Source organism: Sapajus apella, unplaced genomic scaffold (assembly GCF_009761245.1).
Source record: "Sapajus apella isolate SASKATOON/1434 unplaced genomic scaffold, GSC_monkey_1.0 scaffold60, whole genome shotgun sequence".
Classification (NCBI taxonomy): domain Eukaryota; kingdom Metazoa; phylum Chordata; class Mammalia; order Primates; family Cebidae; genus Sapajus; species Sapajus apella.
Window position 1 is genome coordinate 1,685,938 of NW_022437000.1, and position 21,349 is coordinate 1,707,286.

At 35.9% G+C, this 21,349-nt stretch overlaps 1 protein-coding gene across 8 annotated transcripts in view; it reads right to left on the minus strand.

Moving 5' to 3' along the window:
* The window catches only part of NALCN (sodium leak channel, non-selective), a 368,748-nt gene that overhangs the window by 182,290 nt on the left and 165,109 nt on the right, over positions 1-21,349 (minus strand). For all 8 annotated transcript variants that reach the window (XM_032246166.1, XM_032246167.1, XM_032246168.1 and 5 more), the window contains 2 exons: positions 9,838-10,005; positions 2,179-2,370 (listed from right to left, as the gene is read on the minus strand). In XM_032246166.1, the coding sequence (XP_032102057.1) occupies positions 2,179-2,370; positions 9,838-10,005 (360 nt within the window). The remainder of the gene's footprint in view (positions 1-2,178; positions 2,371-9,837; positions 10,006-21,349) is intronic.

Below are 21,349 nucleotides of genomic sequence, written 5' to 3' on the forward strand. Positions count from 1 at the left end.
AGATTGGCTCCTTGTCTATGAGGAACATCTGAGCCCCCATCTCACCCCGTGGAACACTGACTATATAGGGAATTGAGGCCCCGAGCCTGGGATGAATTAAAATTTCCAGGTGGAGGTTGATGGGGGGAGTGTGATAAGTAAAAATGCTATGTTAATTGCATGCTTTTTATAAGCAGTTCCAGTTCTCCTGCCCAGCCAGCCACCACTGGACTCCCTCCCCTGTAGGTAAGCCTAGTCTAGTCTGCTGGCTCTGGGTCTCTTCTTCAATCTCTTGCACCTGGTACCTTCCCTACTGGAGTTGACAGGAGTTTGGTATGACAAACACGATCACACTTTCAACTGACTTCAAAGCTCCTTGGCTTTCTATCCTCCTCTTACTCTTGATGGTTCTTGCTCTCTAAGTTCTGGAACAAAAATTTGCTCACCTCAGACATTTAGTACATGCTGTCACTGTGACAGGAATCTGTTCCCTTGCATTTCCTTTGGTTACATGTAGCTGTTGGAGCCACCTGTTCCTACAAGCCTTCCTGGACTTTCCTGTGCCTGGGAATGGGTCTTGCCTCTGGGTCCCCAGAGCACCTGGTGTCTGCCTTCATCAAGGCCTGTGGTGCCCTGTGCTCACCTACTGGTTCCTCCCCTCAACTGAGAATTCCTTAAGAACGGATGTCCCCATGATCGCCTAAATGACCAGACACTTTAGAGAGTCTTTAAAGGTCATTCCCAGATTCCCTAGCTCAAAACACACATTCAGATGTGTCTGTCAAGAAGGGTCATTCTCAGGGTTTGCTTGAGTTATTGCTTTCAGGTGCATTTACATACACTGTTCAAATGCTGATGAGAGAAGGCAAGTAGATGGTGAGTTTGGAGGTGAGTGATGAGGAGGATGATGGCAAAGGTTCCTGCAGAGGTGGGAGAAGGCAGTACCCACAGCCTGACAGTGGACAAATGGTTGGCAGCACATGAATGAAGAATTTGCATTATAAAGGAATGAATTCCAACACTGGTAGCTCAAATAGTAAATTTAGCACAGGATTAAAAGAAAAATCCCTAGAGTAAAGCTAAGCTATCTATTAAAAATATAGACCCTTTTGCTGTCAAAGCTTAATTTTAAAAAGATATGCTGTTTTCACCCCAATATTATTGTTTTCATATGATGTGGTTTGGCTATGTCCCCACCCAAATGTCATCTTGAATTATAGCTCCCATAATTTCCATGTGTTGTGGAAGGAACCAAGTGGGAGATAATTGAATCATGGGGGTGGCTTCCCCCATACTGATCTCCTGGTAGTGAATACGTCTCATGAGATCTGATGGTTTAATAAGAGGTTTCCCCTTTCGCTTGGTTCTTATTCTCTCCTGCATGCCACCAAGTAAGATGTGCCTTTTGCCTTCCACCATGATTGTGAGACCTCCCCAGCCACGTGGAATGTTGAGTCCATTAAACCTCTTTTTCTTTACAAATTACACAATTTCTTCATGTATGTCTTTATCAGCAGTGTGAGAATGGACTAATATACCATATAATTGGCCTTACTATTTTAACTTAGGGTAAAAATATATACATTCTCTGTCTTGGTCATTGTATTTTTTTATTCTTCTAAGTCCACATGGAGTTAAATTTCAAGGTCCTTCTGGTTAGGAGCTGTTAGCTCCTACATAAGTTTTGTTTATGGATCACTTGATTTCTAACTTCCTTTTTAGCCTAAGTGAATTCTAATGAGAAAGCTGAAAGACATTTCAAGTCTGAAGAACCAATGAATTTTACTTTATTGAAAATCAAAAGCTTCCTTCTAGATTTTGCCCAACATAAAAATATGTAAACTATAAAACATTAAAATATTAACTCTCTTGAACACAAAAATGCAAACTTCATTTTAAAATTATGTATTTTAACTTATAGGTGCTAAGAATCCTGGCTTTCAGGTTTCAGTATCTAACTCTATTTGATTATTTCCAGAATTTTAGAATTGATATATAATCTGATAATGCTGCAAATGGGCTCAAACATCTGCACCCTGCTGAAAAGACAATTTTAAATATTAAAATCTAATTATCCCAAGTTATCAAAAATAGGACAATACTTCTGAGCTACTGCTAAAGTGAAATTACTTTGATGTTAATCATTATTACTAAAATAAGAACAATGGATTTAACTTACTGCATTTTTAAAATTCTTACCCTTGGAAACGTTGTAAATCTGTCCAGTTCTTCGACAAAGCAGAACATCTGCAAACTAATTGCTGACATAACAATCAAGAGGCTGGCAGTAAATACGACCAAACTCCCAAGCTTTTTTCCAGGTCCGAATATCTTGTACACAAAGTCTTCTAATGCAGGTGAAATCTTAATCAGCCGAACTACTCGGAGAACCTATCATGGGAGAGAGAAACATTTATTTACACAATGATCATTTATTGACACTGAATCTTAAATATGTTCATACTAAAATGTCATTTTTATAGTGCTTTATAAAAATCATACCTCTCCATTTGGACATCTAGTGACTAAAAATAATATAGTAACCAAGTTATTGGTCTAGCTCAGTGCCTGCCATGTAAAAAGAACTCAATAAATCTCAAATGAATGGATGAACTGTTTTAACTGTTTTAATATGTTATATAGCTGCACAAAATATTAACTAGTACACATTGTTGAAATAAAATTAATATTTCTCTAATGTTCAAATATGCAAGGAATCCTTTAATTCAATACAAGTTGAGCATTCCTAATCTGAAAATTCAAAACACAAAATGCTCCAAAATTTGAAGCTTTTTGAGCGCTGATATGAGGCCACAAGTGAAAAATTCTACACCCGACACCTTTGTTTTTATGATGTTTCAATGTATACAAACTTTGTTTCATGCATAAAAAACTATTAAGAATATTGTATACAACTACCTCCAGGGAATGTATTTGAGGTGTTTATAAAACATAAACAAGTTTTGTATTTAGACGTGGGTCCCATTCCCAGGATATTTCTTATGCATATATATATATACAAATATTCCAAAATCTGACAAACATTGAAAGCCAAAACACTTCTGGTCCCAAGCATTTGGGATACAGATACTCAACCTGTATTAGTTATATTCATTGCCTCATAAAATATGTTTCTAGGTATTATTAGAAAATCATAAGGAAATGGAAAAAGAAGCAAACTTTTGTCAAGAATCTTTACTTCTTACTGAGATTACCACCCCAATATCCATTTTCTCCTTCTTCCTTTAAAAAAAGAACTTTCCAGACTTTAACCTCGCAAGTGACTGCCTGGGTTACAGCCTACACATGACAGTCTCCCTTGCAGCTGGGTATCTCAAGTGGACTGGGTTCAGACCTACGGAATGTGAGAGGATATGATTCACCTAAGTTTCAATGCATTAAGTTAAACCTTCCCTGGATCCTTTTTAAAATACCATCCTCTTGCCTGGAAATGGAAACAAATAGAGTAGCCCCTTTGGACCAGAAATAGAAGGCCTGCGTAGAGTATAACAGGTGTTGTCCAAGCCAGCAGGCTGGGTGATCATGAGGGGCACAGCCACGTGCTTTTCCTGCATACCCACCAACTGCTGCTGAGAAACAAAATTCTGTCTTATGTAAGCTTCGTATTTTTGGATTCTTTGTTATATGCACTTCACTATTCTATACATATATGTGTGTGTATATATTTACATATATTTTAGTTATGCATTGCATAATGACTTTTGAGTCAAGTATGGGCCACATATAGGATGGGGGTCCTCTGAGACTGTTCCTTTTCTATATTTATCTATGTTTAGATACACAAATACCATTGCACGACAATTGCCTACAGTATTCAATGAAGCCGTACCCTGTACAGGTTTGTAGCCTAGGAGCAATAGGCCATACCATATAGCCTAGGTATATAGTAGGGTATACATCTAGGTTTGTGTAAGTAAACTCTATAATTGCACAACAAAATTGCCTAACATTGCATATCTTAGAACGTATCTTTGCTGTTAAGTGATGCATGACAATGTATATACAATGTATATACTACACACAAATATACATTTAAATATATGCAGCTACATGTAGATGTTTTGCATACATACATTTGCAAAAAAACATGTAATTAATTACAAATCTATTCACTCATTTGTTTAACAAATATTGATTGATTACTATGTGCCAAACTTTGTGTTGGACAAATACAATTCAATGGCTACTATTACAAACAGAGTATAACACCAATACACAGCTTTCAAAGACATATTTCTATGATTAATATGTATAAATTGGTATATTATTAAAAGCTGAAGTATATAGTGTGAAAAATTCAACTTTGCATTAAGTCTAAGATGTCATGAATTTTATATATAGCTCTAAGAAAGAAAAAATGCTGCCAATTAAAGTATAACACACCACTGATTGTAACGACCCTGAAATTCAGATATATTAAGAAAATTGCATTCTTGGCATAAATGAAATATAGTTTATACAATGATTGGTCAAGATTATTTGATGTCAGTAAGAGATTGCGTTGTCTGTGAAAGATGAATAGTGTGTTTGCAATACAGTAAGAAACAGAAAATGCATTTTAAAAACTAGATTTTAATTTTTACATGTGTAAAATAACATATTTGTCTTTGGCTTTCCAGTGCCTCTAGCTTCAACTCTGCATGATTTTCCTTTGGCAAATCATTCCTACCCCACTCTTAGTACAGAAGTGCAAGAGGGACTCCCTACCCCTCATGATCCAGGTCTGGCCAGAGTATTCACAATCATCTGAGTCATCCTCGGGGCTTTTACTGGATGTCTTTAATAAGAAATGTTCTATTTTTTAATCCCTAAAGGGCACCTGCCGTAAGAGTCATGCAAACCATAAGCTCCTGGGAGCCACCTTTGCCTCCACACGGAGAAAGCCAGCTTAAGAATGACACCAACAGGCTGGGTGCGGTGGCTCATGACTGTAATCTCAGCACTTTGGGAGGCCAAGGCAGGCAGATCACAAGGTCAGGAGATCAAGGTCACCCTGGCTAACACGGTGAAACCCCGTCTCTACTAAAAATGCAAAAAATTAGCTGGGCATGGTGGCATGCGCCTGTAGTACCATCTATTTTGGAGGCTGTGGCAGGAGACTCACTTGAACCCAGGAGGTGGAGGTTGCAGTGAGCTGAGATCATGCCACTGCACTCCAGCTTGAGTCCCAGAGCAATACTCCTTCTCAAAAAGGAAAAAAAAGAATGACAAGAAAACACCAACAGAATAAAGGCAGGTGAAGACAGACTGACCCCCACGATGTCATATTAGCCTCTGAATTTTGCCATACCTGAAATCACATTTACTGCATTTACTTTGATTTAATAGGAAATATCAATGGTCAGTCTTATTATTCCTATTGTCTGCAGAATGTAAATGATATGGTTTATAGCACACAAGTAAAACAATTGAAAAAAATGACTAAAGTTGTGAAATGCCCATTTCCTTCATGCTAATTTGAAATTTTTAACATAATATGTAAAGAAAAAAATGCATGTCGGAAATTATGTTGTTCAGATTAAGCATCATACTACAGGGTGAAGCTACCAGTTTATCCTGCTGTAATTCTTAACATACATTTCTAAATCAGAACAAATTGCTCTCAGATAATCTTTATAAAGAAGAAGCAAACAGACTTTATCATACAAACTATTAAAGTATTAACATTTATATTAATATCCAGAATAATAATCTGGAAAGATTTCACATTTTTTATCAGATTTGTCTATTCTCAGACATAAATAATTCAGTACCTAACTGTAAATGGCTGAATCTAGACAAGTTTACAGGATCAATTACCAGCTCAGAGATCAAATTTCAGTAGTATTCCTGAGTTGTATTAAAATCATAACTGAAAGATTGATTTTGAAGCCCATCCCAAATTCTAATAAAAACAGCCTCTGCACATCTGTGCAATTTTAATGAACTAATATTTCATTAGCTTGAAAAAAGTGGAACTATTTAATACAACTTCCACATTGGTGATTTGATCAGCATTTTCAAAGGGTTAAACCTGAATTCCTAGAAAGGAAAATCCTCATCGGTGAGTCTAATTGTGCCTTTTCATTTATTCAGGGATCAGTAGGCCTTTCATTCTATCTACCCTATGAAGCTTTTTGATTTTGTGTTCCCATAGATATGACATAAAGTAAACCATACTCTCAAAGATAAGCTCTTCAGAACATTTTGTGGTTGTCTCCAAAACACATTTTCCTGGTCACATTTCTGAGTCCTTCTCTTAAAAATCACTGTTGATTTGTAGTGAGATGCTGTAGAAACTGCATAGTTAGGAATATAAACTCTGAAATTCAAGGTTTTGGGAAGAAGTTTCGCCTCCATCACTTACTAGGTATGTGGTCTTGAACACATCAATCAGGCACCCACCTCAGGACACGTGCAATGTGATTCTCTCGACCGACCCGGAATGCTTCCCCTCGGATAGCCTTAAGGTTTGCTCCTTCATTTCATTCAGTCTCTGTGCAAACCTCACCTCTTCAGAGAGGGCTTCTATGAACAACTAATCTACAATAGCACCCTACTGCACAATCTCTATTCTTTTTACCCTGCACACTTCTTCCTGAAGACGTTTCCAGCACTTGTACTCTACATTCCGTTGTGTACTTCTTTGTGAACTGTTTGCCCTTTAGAATTTAAGCTTAATAAAATGGAAAGCCTTTCTGCTTTGCTCGCTGCTCCATCTTCAGTATCTGGAACAGTGGCTGACACAGAGTAGAAGCTCAGTAAATATCACTTGAATAAATACATAAACAACATCAGTAATTAGTCTAACAGATAACTAATATTTGAAAGGAAGCTACTTTGTACTAAACTTTATTTAAATGTGAGAAAGCATTCCTATTTCTTTGAATCCTCTCTGGCATCTGTTGTCTCCTGATTTTTTTAATGATTGTCATTGTAACTGGCGTGAGATGGTATCTCAAAGTGGTTTTGATTGGCATTTCTCTAATGACCAGTGATGATGAAATTTTTTTCATATGTTTGTTGGCTGCATAAATGTCTTCTTTTGAAAAGTGTCTTTTCATATCCTTCACCCACTTTTTGATGGGAGAAAATGTGGCACATATACACCATGGAATACTATGCAGCCATAAAAAATGATGAGTTCATGTCCGTTGCAGGAACATGGATGAAGCTGGAAACCATCATTCTCAGCAAACTAACACAGGTATAGAAAACCGGACACAGCATGTTCTCACTCATAAGTGGGAGTTGAACAATGAGAACACATGGACACAGAGAGGGGAATATCACATACCCACACTGGGGTCTGCTGGGGGTGGGGGGATTGGGGAGGGATAGCATTAGGAGAAATACTTAATGTAGATGACGTGGTGATGGATGCAGCAAACCACCATGGCACGTGTATATCTATGCAACAAAGCTGCACGTTCTGCACATGTACCCCAGAACTTAAAGTATAATAAATAAGTTAAAAATAAAATAAATGTGAGAAATATGAAGTTGTCTAAGGAGGGACTTGTTGCCAACACAGTAAAGCATGGTTGATTGAAATGAGAAGTGTGAGGACCAATGGGGAGACCAGTGTGGGCCCTTATATAAAGAGCCACTGTCTGCTACAGTGGGGTCTCCACACTCAAATTTGCAAAAATCCTTGTGACACCTAAGTTTCTCAAGAGGTTCACCTTTTAGCTACAAATTAATTAACATCATTGTTTTTCATTATTAATACATTAGAAAAAGATAAATATGGCCATGTATAGAGAGATACAAATGAAAACCATTTAATCATTAACATAAATTAAACAGAACCAATTACAGAATAATCTGAAATTGCAAACTTCACTATGATTTAACTTCCAATCGATCAATCAATCAATCAATTATCTATCTATAAAATGTTTATAGTCTTACAGGCTAATTTTAGATATTTTGTAAAAAACAGACTAGTAGGAAAAAAAATCAGATATAATGACCAGAGTAGGAAACTAGAGATGATTAATAATTTGTAATAAGTTGATTTCTCTCTACTCATTTTCTTCCATTTTATAGGTATTTTACATACATATATAATGAATGTATACATATATGTAGTTATGTATGTAATGTATACTGTTTATCATTTAAATAAAACAGTCATATTTCTAAGTTATAAAAAACTCATAAGTATAATTTTATGGTAAAATCTGTTATGATTTATTAATCTATTCCTCCAATGTTATTGAAATAGTTTCCATTTTTTCTCTCAATAGCCATTCTATAATAAATATTTTGCACACAAAATTTTGATCTTTTCCAACTTTTTACTGAAAAATGTTATGTCCGAGGCCATAGCAATATTAAGGCCCTCAATATATTTTATACTGTACCTGTGCTGAAATAGGCAACACCAATTTTCTTTATTGGGTTAGTTACTTTAATAGCTTTGTAAAAAAGGTATCTCGTTTTGATCTAAAGCATATTCTCTCCAATTATGTGCAATGATGCCCTAAGGTAGGCACTCAATGGCCATGACCACTTTGTGAATCTAGATAGCAGTGCACAAGAGCATATAATCACATGGATGTTTGGAAAGCACATTTGGTATCAAGGATTTTAAACATGTATATCTCTTGCCCCAGCTGTGTCACTTATGATAGCCAAGCTTCAGGATATAACTCAGCAAATGAAGAGAGATTTACAACCACAGATGCTGAGGGAAGTGAGCGCTTGAACCATGAAAACCCTCTGTGGTTTCAATATGCTTAGCTGTGATTACAAGGGCTCAACTTTTTGCCTGGGTTTATGGGGGGTTTTGCTTTTTACTTTTTGTGAATTATATTTGCATGTCCTTTCCCCCGGGTGCTAAAAGTGTCTAGTGACATGTGATCTGGCAGCTAAAGTGAATATTGTTCTGAAAATAATACTTTGGAATTACTAATAAATAAAATCAATGAAGTTGCCATGAATGTTCTGTTTCCTATGGGGTGAGAGTCCTGTTTCTCACAATTACTTCTTTAAAATTCTACTGTCACTTTATTTCCCAACTATTTAACAATATCTATTTATAAAACAGTCAATGCACATTCAGGTGTTTCTGTTATAAATTATATAAATGACCAAGTTTGAATCAGGAAAATAACTATATTTGAGGTGCTTTTGACTAGAATACCATGTATACCTATTTTATCATTTTGACTAAGTATTTACCAGGACAATGAGAATGTTGCTATATTCAATAATTACAAGGAACGTAACTACTGTTTGTTGCATAATTAGAAAGCAATGTGATTCAATATACCACATTGAAAAAATATATCCAATTATTATAAATTAAATAAGAATTTTAAGTGACATTATTTAACCATCACAAAGAAAGTAACAGGCATTTACAAATAATACTGTATGACTGATTATAATCTGTAAAGGTAAGTTTTATAAACCTTTAATATTTTCATGGCAAATCATTGTTGAGCAAACACCCAGGCTTATTGGCAAGGAAGATATACACTTGGGATTAAATTAATGTTTCCTGCTCTTTAAAGTTTGTGCCACCATCTTATGTAGTTTAAAATTTGATACGTAAGTATGGGTATACATTATCCATATGTAAAAATATGTGTATCCATATACTGCTAATTTAGGAAAAGTAAGTAAAATATCTACATTGTTCCTGAGAATTTTCAGTAGTTTTAAAAAGCAATTGTTACAATTTGTGAATGCACTATTTCTAATATTTAAAATGTCATTGTGCCTCTCTCAAGTTCATACTTACCATATATATATTATATATAATTCTGTGTGATTGTTAAAATAATGGGAGAGGTATTTACTCTGGAAATAAAATTTCTAAAGACAAATAGGCATTATATATATTACCTGAAAGTATGTGAATTGTGAATGGTAAAGATCTGGATATACGTGAAGAGTAGTTCCAATTACAAGTAGTAGTTCGAATTTATGGAGAGATGAGCTAATATATCCAGTAAATCCCAAACACCATATCTTCAGAAGTGCTTCCAAATCAAAAAGTACTGTAAAAGCCACCTAGAGAAACAAAGAAACATTGAAATTGAAGTTCACAACTATAATTTATTCTAAATTATGTCATATATTTGTCAGAGTATGAATTTTTGTCACTATCATATACAATGACAGATGAATATTTTGTCTGTGTACAGATTTTTGAGTTGCAGTTCTGTTCTCTGTAGTCCGTGTATATTGATTCACTACCTCCTATTTTCCAATATTGTAGATGAGTCATCCATTACACAGTACATTTATCTTACTTTTTCAGGTTACTTATGCCTGTTCAGAGGCGGAAAGAGGTTTTTTCTTTATGCTCGCAGCCAAGGAAGGTCGCCAGGACATGAGTAAGAATCTATTTTCATTTAATCTTGCTAAAATTTAATGAGCTCTTTCAGTCTGCAGACTTACGGTTTCCTTTCATTTAGGAAAGCTTTCTTCTGTTGTTTATGATAACGTTTCTTCTATCTGTTCCCTCTTTTTCTTCAGGGACTCCTACTATTCATACCTGTGTGGTAGGGTATTTTACTTTGCCCTTACTATTATTATCTCTACCACTTTTTGAGTGATTTTTCCCCACATCATCCCCACATTAAAAACTAGCTCTCAATGACTAAGTCCTTTTTAAGCCCATTTTTTGGACATTTTTATTTGAAGCTACAGAAATTTTACTTTGTGCCCTACTTACTTTTCCTTGAGACATTAAAACAACAACAGCAACAAACGATTCTCTCTCCTGTCAATTCTACTTGCTTGGGAAATCCCCATACTAGACATTTGTTTTGATCCTCTGAGTTTCATCCTTAGTTTCTGGGTCCTCCCTTTGTGTGGGAATTAACTTTTCTTTCCTTCACCATGGATATATGTTTTTGATGTAATTGCCATTTGTCTTTTATGCTATCTTAATCCATGGCAAATGAGGGGTAGTAGAGGGCACCATAGTTTATGGAGGTGAAATACCTGAAAAGCCGTAGCTCCTTTGCTGAACGTCTGAAGCCACATTAATGATGGGGGAAAGAAATAAGCAAATAGTTGACCAAGTTTAAAATACAGGATTTCCCAGGGACTAGTAGAGTCATTTATTGACTCTCTTCTCTGCCTGGAGTAGTTCAGTCTCTAGTGAGGTTCCCTTCATGGCCCATTGAGATTCACAGGATTCTGTGGACTGCTGCTGGACCACAGGCAGCAGGCAGGCAGGTTCAGCTCCTCTGTAGGAAATGAAATGCTGTCTGCCCTGAGCAATGGCCTCAGGGGACCAGAGGATTCAGACTTTGCTGCAAGTCCTGCCAGAGGTAGTTCCTCTCTAGCACAGGCTTCTTAGTTCTGACCTTGCAATGATATAGGGAAGACCTGAAACTGTTCTCTCTCCTGTAGATACTAGGGAATCTCAGGCAAAACTGAAAATGAGATGTAATGAAGGTCTCACCCACATGCCTGACCTTGTTGCTGCATTAGCAGCGGAAGCAGTAATAGGCACCCATGACATCTTCTCTCCCTTCACCTGTATTTTTGGACTAAGGCTTTCATTCCAAAAAAAAAAAAAAAAAAAAAAGTGATGATCCATTTCAAAGTGTTTTTTCTTTAAGAACACTACTAATAAATGCCTGAAAGATATTCTAATAGATTGTCTAATTATGTATAAATACAATTAATCACTTTACTAACTGGATTTATCAAAAGGACAGATGGAATGAACTGTTTAAATGAGCATAATTTATCGTAAAATATGCAGCTGGATCTGTTTGCATTAAGATTTTCTCTGTGGGAAAACGATATACTTTTGAAAGACACTAATAGGCACTATAAGATTTAGCAAACTAGGCCGGGCGCGGTGGCTCACGCTTGTAATCCCAGCACTTTGGGAGGCCGAGGCGGGTGGATCACGAGGTCAAGAGATCGAGACCATCCTGGTCAACATGGTGAAACCCCGTCTCTATTAAAACTACAAAAAATTAGCTGGGCATGGTGGCGTGTGCCTGTAATCCCAGCTACTCAGGAGGCTGAGGCAGGAGAACTGCCTGAACCCAGGAGGCGGAGGTTGCAGTGAGCCGAGATCGTGCCATTGCACTCCAGCCTGGGTAACAAGAGCGAAACTCCGTCTCAAAAAAAAAAAAAAAAAAAAAAAAAAAAAAAAAAAAAAAACAACAACAACAACAACAACAAAAAGATTTAGCAAACTATTATGTTTAAATATCTATATTTTCACTGATTTTCCTATTAGATTTCCTGATTCCAGATTCTCTTGAAATCAAATGCCTTACTTTGAACATTGTTAACTTTTACAAGTCAACACTCTAGCTCTCTGAAATATTAATGCCAAAGTGATAGGTAACATTTTACTGAAAAACAATGCACATAAAAATATGCCTAACTTACTTGAAAGTATGGGTTTTCCTGCCATAGAGAAGAACTATGTTAGGATTTAAAGAAGGTGATGAGGAAAATCAAATTAGTTTAAATGGTCACTAGTTATTTCAGTGTAGGTCATGGGGTTTGGTATAGGATTTAAATCCAGGGGAATATAATAATTCAGAAGAACCAAAATAGAAGCAGTGGAGGCAAGTTCTAGGAACTAATTCTCAATGTGCAGCTCCAGATTATTTCAGTAAACTCAACCTTGGTGGTAGCTGGAAAGGGTGAAATTCACTAGGGGCATGCTGGGAGCCATCTAAAAGGGAGAAGGCAACTGGGCTCTCTGCAGAACCTAGTTGCCTGCAGGGCTCCCACCAAAGTCACCTGAGCAAGTGTCCCATCTGGGGGCTTTCTGCAAATCCAAAGCATATATCACTCTTAGCCTGACAGCCCTCCACTGCCTTGGCCCCCTCAGTCTGCAGCTCCTGCACCAAGAAGGACTCACTGGGACCCTTCTTCTGCTTCGTATTCTGCAGTGCATTCCACCATTTGTGAGTACCTATAAGTTAAAACTTAACTTTTTAAGAGTTAAGGCAAAATTTGTAAGACTATAATAAACTTTTCATTTTTTTGCATTACTTTAAGAAAACTTAGAAACAATGCATAGAAAAGAAGAGAAATATTTCTTTCTTTTTACAAATACCCCAAAGCAGTGGTTCCCATTTTTTAAAATCACATCTTCTAAGAAGTCTTCTAGAGATTTTGTTCTTAATCACCATTCACGGAGTTTTGAGACCTCTGACTTACTATATATTCGTTTATGTACTCTACTTTTTATTTGGTTTGCATAGCAACCTCTGCATTATATAAAAGAGTGAGAATTTTCTAGCCCCCCAACTAAGAGCACATTTTTACTCCTTGGAAGGGGATTTTACTCCCTGTTGAGAATGCGTGACCAACCAGATATATCTGGTTTCATGTCACCATAATGAGGCAGGGGAATAGGGTTTGGAGGCAGGGAATATAAGGCCATTTCATGCTGACTTCCTAGAACTAAATTGAAAGAAAAACCCTAATTTTTCATGCATAAGTAACAAAAGGACCAGGTGCTACTCCCTTAGCAAACCCTCACCTAGCAGAGGGATAATTGAAAGTACCTCTGATTGGTTGCTTTTCCCAACCAGAAACTTGCATAGGAGTGTAACTTTGTAACTTCATCTCAGCCTCTGATTGGTTGCAGACAGCAACCAGTCAGATGAATTGCATGCCACCATTTCATTTACATGGAGTAAACACCAAGTGGTCAATGGGAAGCATCTAGGGGGTATTTGGACCAGAGAAGATTCTGTATCCCAGGCCCTTGGGTCACTACTCGGCCAGCTCTCACACTGTGGAGTGTACTTTCACTTTCAGGAAATTTCTGCTTTCCTTGCTTTGTTCTTTCCTAGCTTTGCTGTGCATTTTGTCCAATTCTTTATTTAAAACGTCAAGAACCCGGACAACTTGCAGTCAGGACCCTCTCCCGGTAACAATAGCAGAGTTTAATCTCATAAACGCAGGCTCTATGAATTTTTTAACATTATATTTTATTATGTACATTCTAATATTTTTCCTTTTGTGATACTGTATACAACATTTAATATATACTATAATGAACTTTCTTGTCCTCAAGAAAATGATCAATAATAAAATGCAGATTTAAAACTGAAAGGGGTTATTATTTAAAAACAACACTATTATATTTGCTGTCAGGTCAGCAGATAATTTTTTAGAGTAAAAAGTTTAAGAGATCAATTTAAAATGCTTTTTTTCCCAAAAGAACTAGCAATTGGATGTCTGAAGCTAGCAGGTAAAATCAGAAGATGATTTCCAAGTGTCTGAAGCTAAGGAGAAAAACAACTGAATGAAAATGACATTCTTAATATCAATGGAATAATGGAAATTGCTGTGCTTATTTTAACTCAATAAATAATGCATGAATATTTATAGGTTACTAATTATAAGAGCTGATTGTGCCATGCAGGCCTGTGAGATAAAATGGTGGAGACATTGCTCATATGTGGAAAGATATTTGAAATATGTTGATTAATATTTGTGTTGCGGTCTCTATTTCCTAATTTCAAAGAGACATGACGGATATCATGAGAAAAAATGCATATTTATCACAAAGGATAATTACAGGACAAAGCTCACAAGAAACTCAGTCCAGGCAATCCCATTCTCTTACATGAAATTCAGATTCGATAACACCAAAAAATGATTACCTGTATCAGTCTGGAGGTGTCTGTAAATCACCTACTCTTAGCTTATAGTGTACATCAGTATGCTATAAAGAGCAAACTTTGAGATGGATGGTTGAGTAATGCAGATTGTTATTATTGTATTATATTTTTACCTAACAAGATAATGTCCAAATCCTTTAGAAACACTTGCAAAAAGTAATTGTCAGAAGAAACTTATTTACTTGAAGTTTCCTAGAAAATGAAATTAAACTCAACAATAATGTCAAAGACTGCTGCTACAGCAAGATTGATTACTTTCTTAATTTGGTCACTTCTCGGTGATTAATGAACTCAAACATGGGTGGCAGATTTTGTTGAGACTAAAATAAATGACTTCCTTTTAACAAACATCATAAAACTAAATGTCTTTAGAGGAATGCAGAAATCACTTTTCTAGAAAAGAAGACTCCCTGCAAGATGGCAAAATGAATTCATGATTTATGAAACCCCTTCTTGTTCAAACACACTATTATCAAAGAAAAAAAACCAGTAAGGATTTCTAAACGAGGTTAACTTCTTTGTTGAGCATAAATGCCAGAGAAACATATGCTAGGTCAAGAAGCAGGCAATGTTGGACCCAAAGGGTGAGGAGACTAAGGCACCTTAGACAAAGACAAGAAACTTCATAGCTTAAAGACAGGGACTAGGTTGGGTTTCCCTGCTAAGCAAAGAACAGTGAGACCTATTACCCAAGGCTAAGACCTTACAGGAAGCTGCAAGCCTCCAGAGGCAAGAGGAGAAATAATCGGCTTATCTGAAAAATCAGAACAACATCTCTCATGGACTGGTGACAAGAACTGCAATATCACCCATATCAAGGGGCCAGCAACCTCCAAATGATACTTAAAAACCTGGCTCTGGATATGGGGGCCCCAAGATCAAAGTAAAGACAACTGTAATATCACTAAGAGAGCAGAATTGATCACAGAGGGAGGGAGAGAGAAATAACAAAATTTCCCAAGCCAAATGAGGCAGCATGCCAAGATTTTAAAAGGCACAAATAAATCTAATGAGAAAGAAAATAAAATTCTAAAGTTTAGAATATTAATTTACTCTCGATAAAATTAGTTTTGTCAAACAATTTTTTTTCACAATCATGTAGTTATTTTGTTTTATTTTTAAATTAAATTAAATTAAATTTTAAGTTCCAGGATACAAGTGCAGAACATGCAGGTTTGTTATATAGGTAAATGGGTACCATGGTGGTTTGCTGCACGTATCAACCCATCACCTAGGTATTAAGCCCCACATGTGTTAGCTTTTTATCCGGATGCTGTCCCTAACCCCGCCCCCTTAAAGGCCCCAGTGTGTGTTGTTCCTCTCCCTGTGTCCATGTGTTCTCATTTTTGAGCTCCCACTTATAATTGAGAACATGTGGTGTTTGATTTTCGGTCCCTGTGCTAGTTTGCTGAGAGTAATGGCTTCCAGCTCCATTCATGTCCCTGCAAAGGACATGATCTCTTTCCTTTTGATTGCTGCATAGTATTTCATGGTGTATATGAACCACATTTGCTTTACCCAGCCTATCATTGATAAGCATTTGGGTTGATTCCATGTCTTTGTTATTGTGAATAGTGCTGCAATGAACATATATATGCATGCATATATCTTTATAATATAATGATTTACATTCCATCCAGAGAATCTCAGTAAGAAACAATTTTCAAAGAAGTTTAAGATGACCAAAGAGATAAATGAAAAGGAGAAAATAATAAAGGTGATAGGAGAAATTAAAAAAAAAGAAATAAAGGGACTTAGTTCAAAATATTGGGAATGAACCAATAATTTCAGATACATTAGAAACTGTTAATATCAACCAAACTAAAAGTGGGTTCTTTGAACCAACAATGAAGAATTTGATTGGCTTTTGTCTCAGATTCCTGGGAAGTAGCCTCTACATCCTTGGAATTTGCCAGTTGATAGGTATCTTTGTTACTTATGGTGACCCTGGTCGTTTATGGCAATGAGATGATTCATGAGCACTGGCCATGTCAGAAACTCCAACCTTGCACACGTGGCCAATAGTTCCATCAATCACGCCTACTTAAGGAAAACCCAATCAGAAGCCTGAGCTCAAAGCTCAGGCAAGCTTCCCTGGTTGTTGGCATTCTCTCTCTGAATATTGTTTCACATCCATGTGCTGAGAGGCTGATGTGTCCTCACTCCATGAAGAAAGGAAACAGGAAGTTCCACAGGTAGGACCTTCCAGACCTTACTCTCTGCTTCTCTTCTTTTGGCGGGCTTTGAAATGTATCCTTTTTGCTTTAATAAAAACGTAGTCAGAAGTATAGCACTTTCCTGATTTCTATGAGTCATTCTAGCAATTATCAAACTTGAGAAGGCTAGCAGAAAGCCCCGAGGTTTTAGTCTGTTGATCATATGTCATGGAGGCCCCGGAACCCCCTGAGCTTACAGTTGGTATCTCAAGTTAGGGCAGTCTTGTGGAGGACCGTGCCCTTGTGCTGTGAAGTTTGGTCTAACTTCAGGTAGTTAATATCAGAAGTCACTTACTTCTATAAAAAGAAAGTTATACATAAACAATATTGGCAGCAAAAAGGATGATACCTTCAGTTTCAGCAGACAGTATAAAAATCCTGAGAGAATTGACTATGGAAATGTGAGACATTAATTAAAATTAACAACTCTATAAATAGCAAGCGATAAACCATGAAATTGATAAACCATAATAATCAAACCATAAAATAAATCATTAATCAAGGTCTCTCTTCTCCTTTTCTCCACCAGGGACCCCACTGCAAACAATAGGCCTAGATGGTGTTCCAGAGGGACTTTATTTGCTCTTTCACAGAAGAAAGAGAAAAGGAGGAAAATATGTCCATTTCATTTGTGAAAGGAAGTATAACTTCCCAAACAAAATCAGACTAGCAATGTAAAAGAAAATAAAATCATAGAACTACTATCCTTATGATTAAAAATTCCTCACTACAATGGCAGGATATTGGATTTGTTTATTAAAAGTGGTGCTAGAAAATCAAGCGTCCCAGGAATCTAAAATAATTTTAGCATCAAAATATCTATTATTCTAATATACTGCACTAAGAAATTAAAAAGGAAAGTCTGTATAGTCAGCACAATATATGTAGAAGAACATTGGGCACTTAATTCATCATGAGAAATGCTCTTGGCAATCTAGAAATAGAAGTGAGCTTTAATAACATGATAAAAGGCATCTATAAAAACCTACAAACAACATTAATGATGAAATCATAAGCATTCATGTCAAAAGATAGAAACACGCCCAGCACGTCCACTATCACTACCTCTATTCAATATTTTATTAGAGACCCACACCAGGACAATAAAAGAAGAAAAATACCAGAGATATAATAATTATACAAGGAAAGACGAAAACTTAATTTCAGATGATATGATTATCTATATAGAAATTCCAATCAAGTCTATAGATAATCACAAAAAACAAATGGTAGTAAAGTTGCTGGCTACGAATGAGATCAATAGACAAAAATTAATATTATTCCTATATCAATAATTTTAATTGAAATTATTTCATTCATAAAAGAAACTGTAGGATATGTAGGCATGGATCTAATAAAAGATGTGGAAGACATCTGGAGAAAATTACAAAGCATTATTGGAAAACACTAAGGAAGGTTAGAGTAACTGAATAGAGATGTCCTTAACATCATTTAAGGACGAAGGTGTCCTTAAAATCTCATTAGTAAAATGAATTAAATATTCATAATGTAGAACAAGAATAGCAAGGCCAAGAACAGATCAAATATGAAGAAGAGTATCAACATCAGTGAGCTTGCCCTAATAGAGATCAAGTTTTATTATAAAGGATGTTACGTATGACAACATCTTATCAGTTAAGCTTTGACATATAGACACAGACACAGACAGAGGTGTCCAGAAACATAACCGTCCACATGTGTAAACCTGATATATGACAGACATGGCGCTACAGGAGTGAGGAAAGAATGAATTTTCAATGAATTTTTGAAGGACAATTGTTTATACATGGGAAAAAATTAAAGTGCTTATCTCATTCCAAATGTATTGGAGTCTAAAATTGAAAAAGCACAACTTTAAGACTCTAGCCTTTAACATAAGAGAATGTCTTTAACGACTCTGGTGTAGATAAGACACAAAAAGCACTGAACCAAAAATTAAAGATGACTACATCTTACAATGTTAAAATCAATAACTTCTATTGAAGAACAGACAGCAAATAAAAATTAAAAGACAAGCTGAAGGCTGGGAGATGTCTGCATTGCATGTTACCAGATAACTGAAAAATCAATTAGGATACAGATTAAACAGGTAAAATTATGGAAGAGGAAATACAGGACTCACAGAATATGAGAAAAAAGATCAAATCTCTATGGTAGCCAAGAAAATGTATATTAAAACTATAATGATTATATTAGATTGTAAGAAAGTTAAAAATCCTGAACATAAAGAAATTAGCATGAAGTAGAGCTGCTCATATATCCTGGTAGGAATATAAACTGATACAAACACTCTGAAGTTCAATTTAGCAATATTTAGCGAAGTTGAAAGTGAACATATCTGACAAATCCACAATTTTAAGTCTATGTATTTATTTAGAAATACCCCTCCCAAATGTGGCATAGAAACTCAAATGAGAATTTTTACTGAAGCATTGTTTTCAACAGCAAAAAATTGGAAGCAATTGAACTACCCAGTGCCATTATATTCAGAACAAGTAAATGCATGCTTAAGTTGACATGAATCGCTTTCCCACTTCATGATGAGTGAAAGAGAGAAGGGGCATATTAATACTTCATACCGTTATAAAACATGCATTGATATGATGAATATAGTTCTCTGTAGATTAGGGAGAAGGAGGAGATCAAGAAATGGTACACAGGGAGCTTCTGCTCTACTAATGATGTTTTATTTTGGAATGAAAAACCTTACCCAAACATGAAAAACTATTAATTTTTAAAAAATCTGGGTGATAGACACACAAATATTGGTTATAATATTTTCTCTATGTGTCGAATTTATGAAATATTTTCTATTTACGAAGGAAGTAAAGAAAGCCACAGGTTTTCAAAGGATAGAAATTTTAAAAAGAAGGAAAAATAAGTAACTATAGGAAAAGAATCCTGTATAATCATCATATGAATACACAAAAGCTAATGCTTGCTTCTGACATTATAGGCGTCTGACATGAATAAGTCTAATCCTGCACAAATCTTATTAATGCAAAATTAATTTAGTTTCAGCACCTTTTGCTTCATCAATAATCTGTTTTAGAAACAACATTCTCTCAAGCTGTAACTTCTCTCAATGAGCTAGCCCCTTGGCAGTTTATGACTCATTCCCTCTGACAAGACAACTTTATACATATTTTACTTCTCTACCACAATATAGAATGATTTTTTAGATCTATTGGAAACATGGATTTGACAACTGAAACTGCTCATATAGATATGATGTGTTGATGCAAACATTGACTTGGAAATTGTTTTGAATTTCTTCTTTTAGATTCACTAGAATTTATTTGGTAAGTCATGTAATTGCTACAAATTTTGGGTATAAAACTCATCCCGATAATCTCTTAAGATTCTCACAGAACTGTAGCTCATAAGAGTTGAAAGAGGTCTCTATAGCCACATATTTATGACCATGTCTTTTTTACTGTATTTACCTCTGATTCCCCATCACAACTGCCATATAAGAAAGGATACTAGGTCCTCCTTCCTCTCTGCTCTGTCTTTATAATTGGAATGAGATGAAGAATTTTATATCCACATGAAATCTTTGCAGAGAAACTATGAATGTATTTAAAAGAAATATTTTCTGTGAGGGACTAAGAGGGCTTAAGTAACAGTAGATGCCACTTTTTTTTTTTTTTCTGATGGATCAAGGTCCTCTTAATAGCACAGATTTTTGTTTTGCCGAACAAAGAGCAAGTGAAGATGCAAGTCTGGGGGTGGAGTGGAATTTCTGTGCATCAGTAGCAGGGAAGAGCCTGCCTGGCTGATGACAAGCTGGGGAGATATGGGAGTAGTCTGGGTAGGAGGGATAGACAGAACTGGGGGGGGGGAGGGAGGGAGGGAGAGAGAGAGAGAGAGAGAGAGAGAGAGAGAGAGAGAGAGAGAGAGTTTTAGTTAATTTACTGTGGGGTATGTAGCACAGAGTCCTGGGACTTCTCTCTCTCCTCTGGCTTCCTTAGAAAACATTACTGTGCTCATTAAAATGTAACACCAGGAGGTGGAGGGTTGAGTTACCCATTCAGATAGGTCTAGAGGAAATCAGAGAACAAGCTGGGGATAAGGCTAGGAGGTCACACGGCTAACTTCGGGCCTCTCTGAGGACCTCTCTTTCTTTGTTATATCTCTCCCATCTGCTGGTGAATTTCTCAAAATAAGAATTTTGTTAAAGTTGTTAATCTCCTATGCAAAACAATGCAGTGTGCTGATAAATTTTTTTAAATGTACAGCCTAAATGGATACACATACATTCACACATAATAAGAAGAAAAATATTGCTATTTTATTCTTTAAGAAAATAAGAATATATATTTTAATGTGTGATTATGATTATAAAATATGATTTTATGTGCAATAATAATAATATATTCTCTTAGACCAAAATGAAAAGTTGAAATTCTTACAGAGGAAAATAAACTTCACCTCTTTCTGTTTATGCATAGGCTAGAAAAGAAGTAAACTTTTTCCTGTTTCTTAACTAATTCTAAATTTAGGTTAATTAAT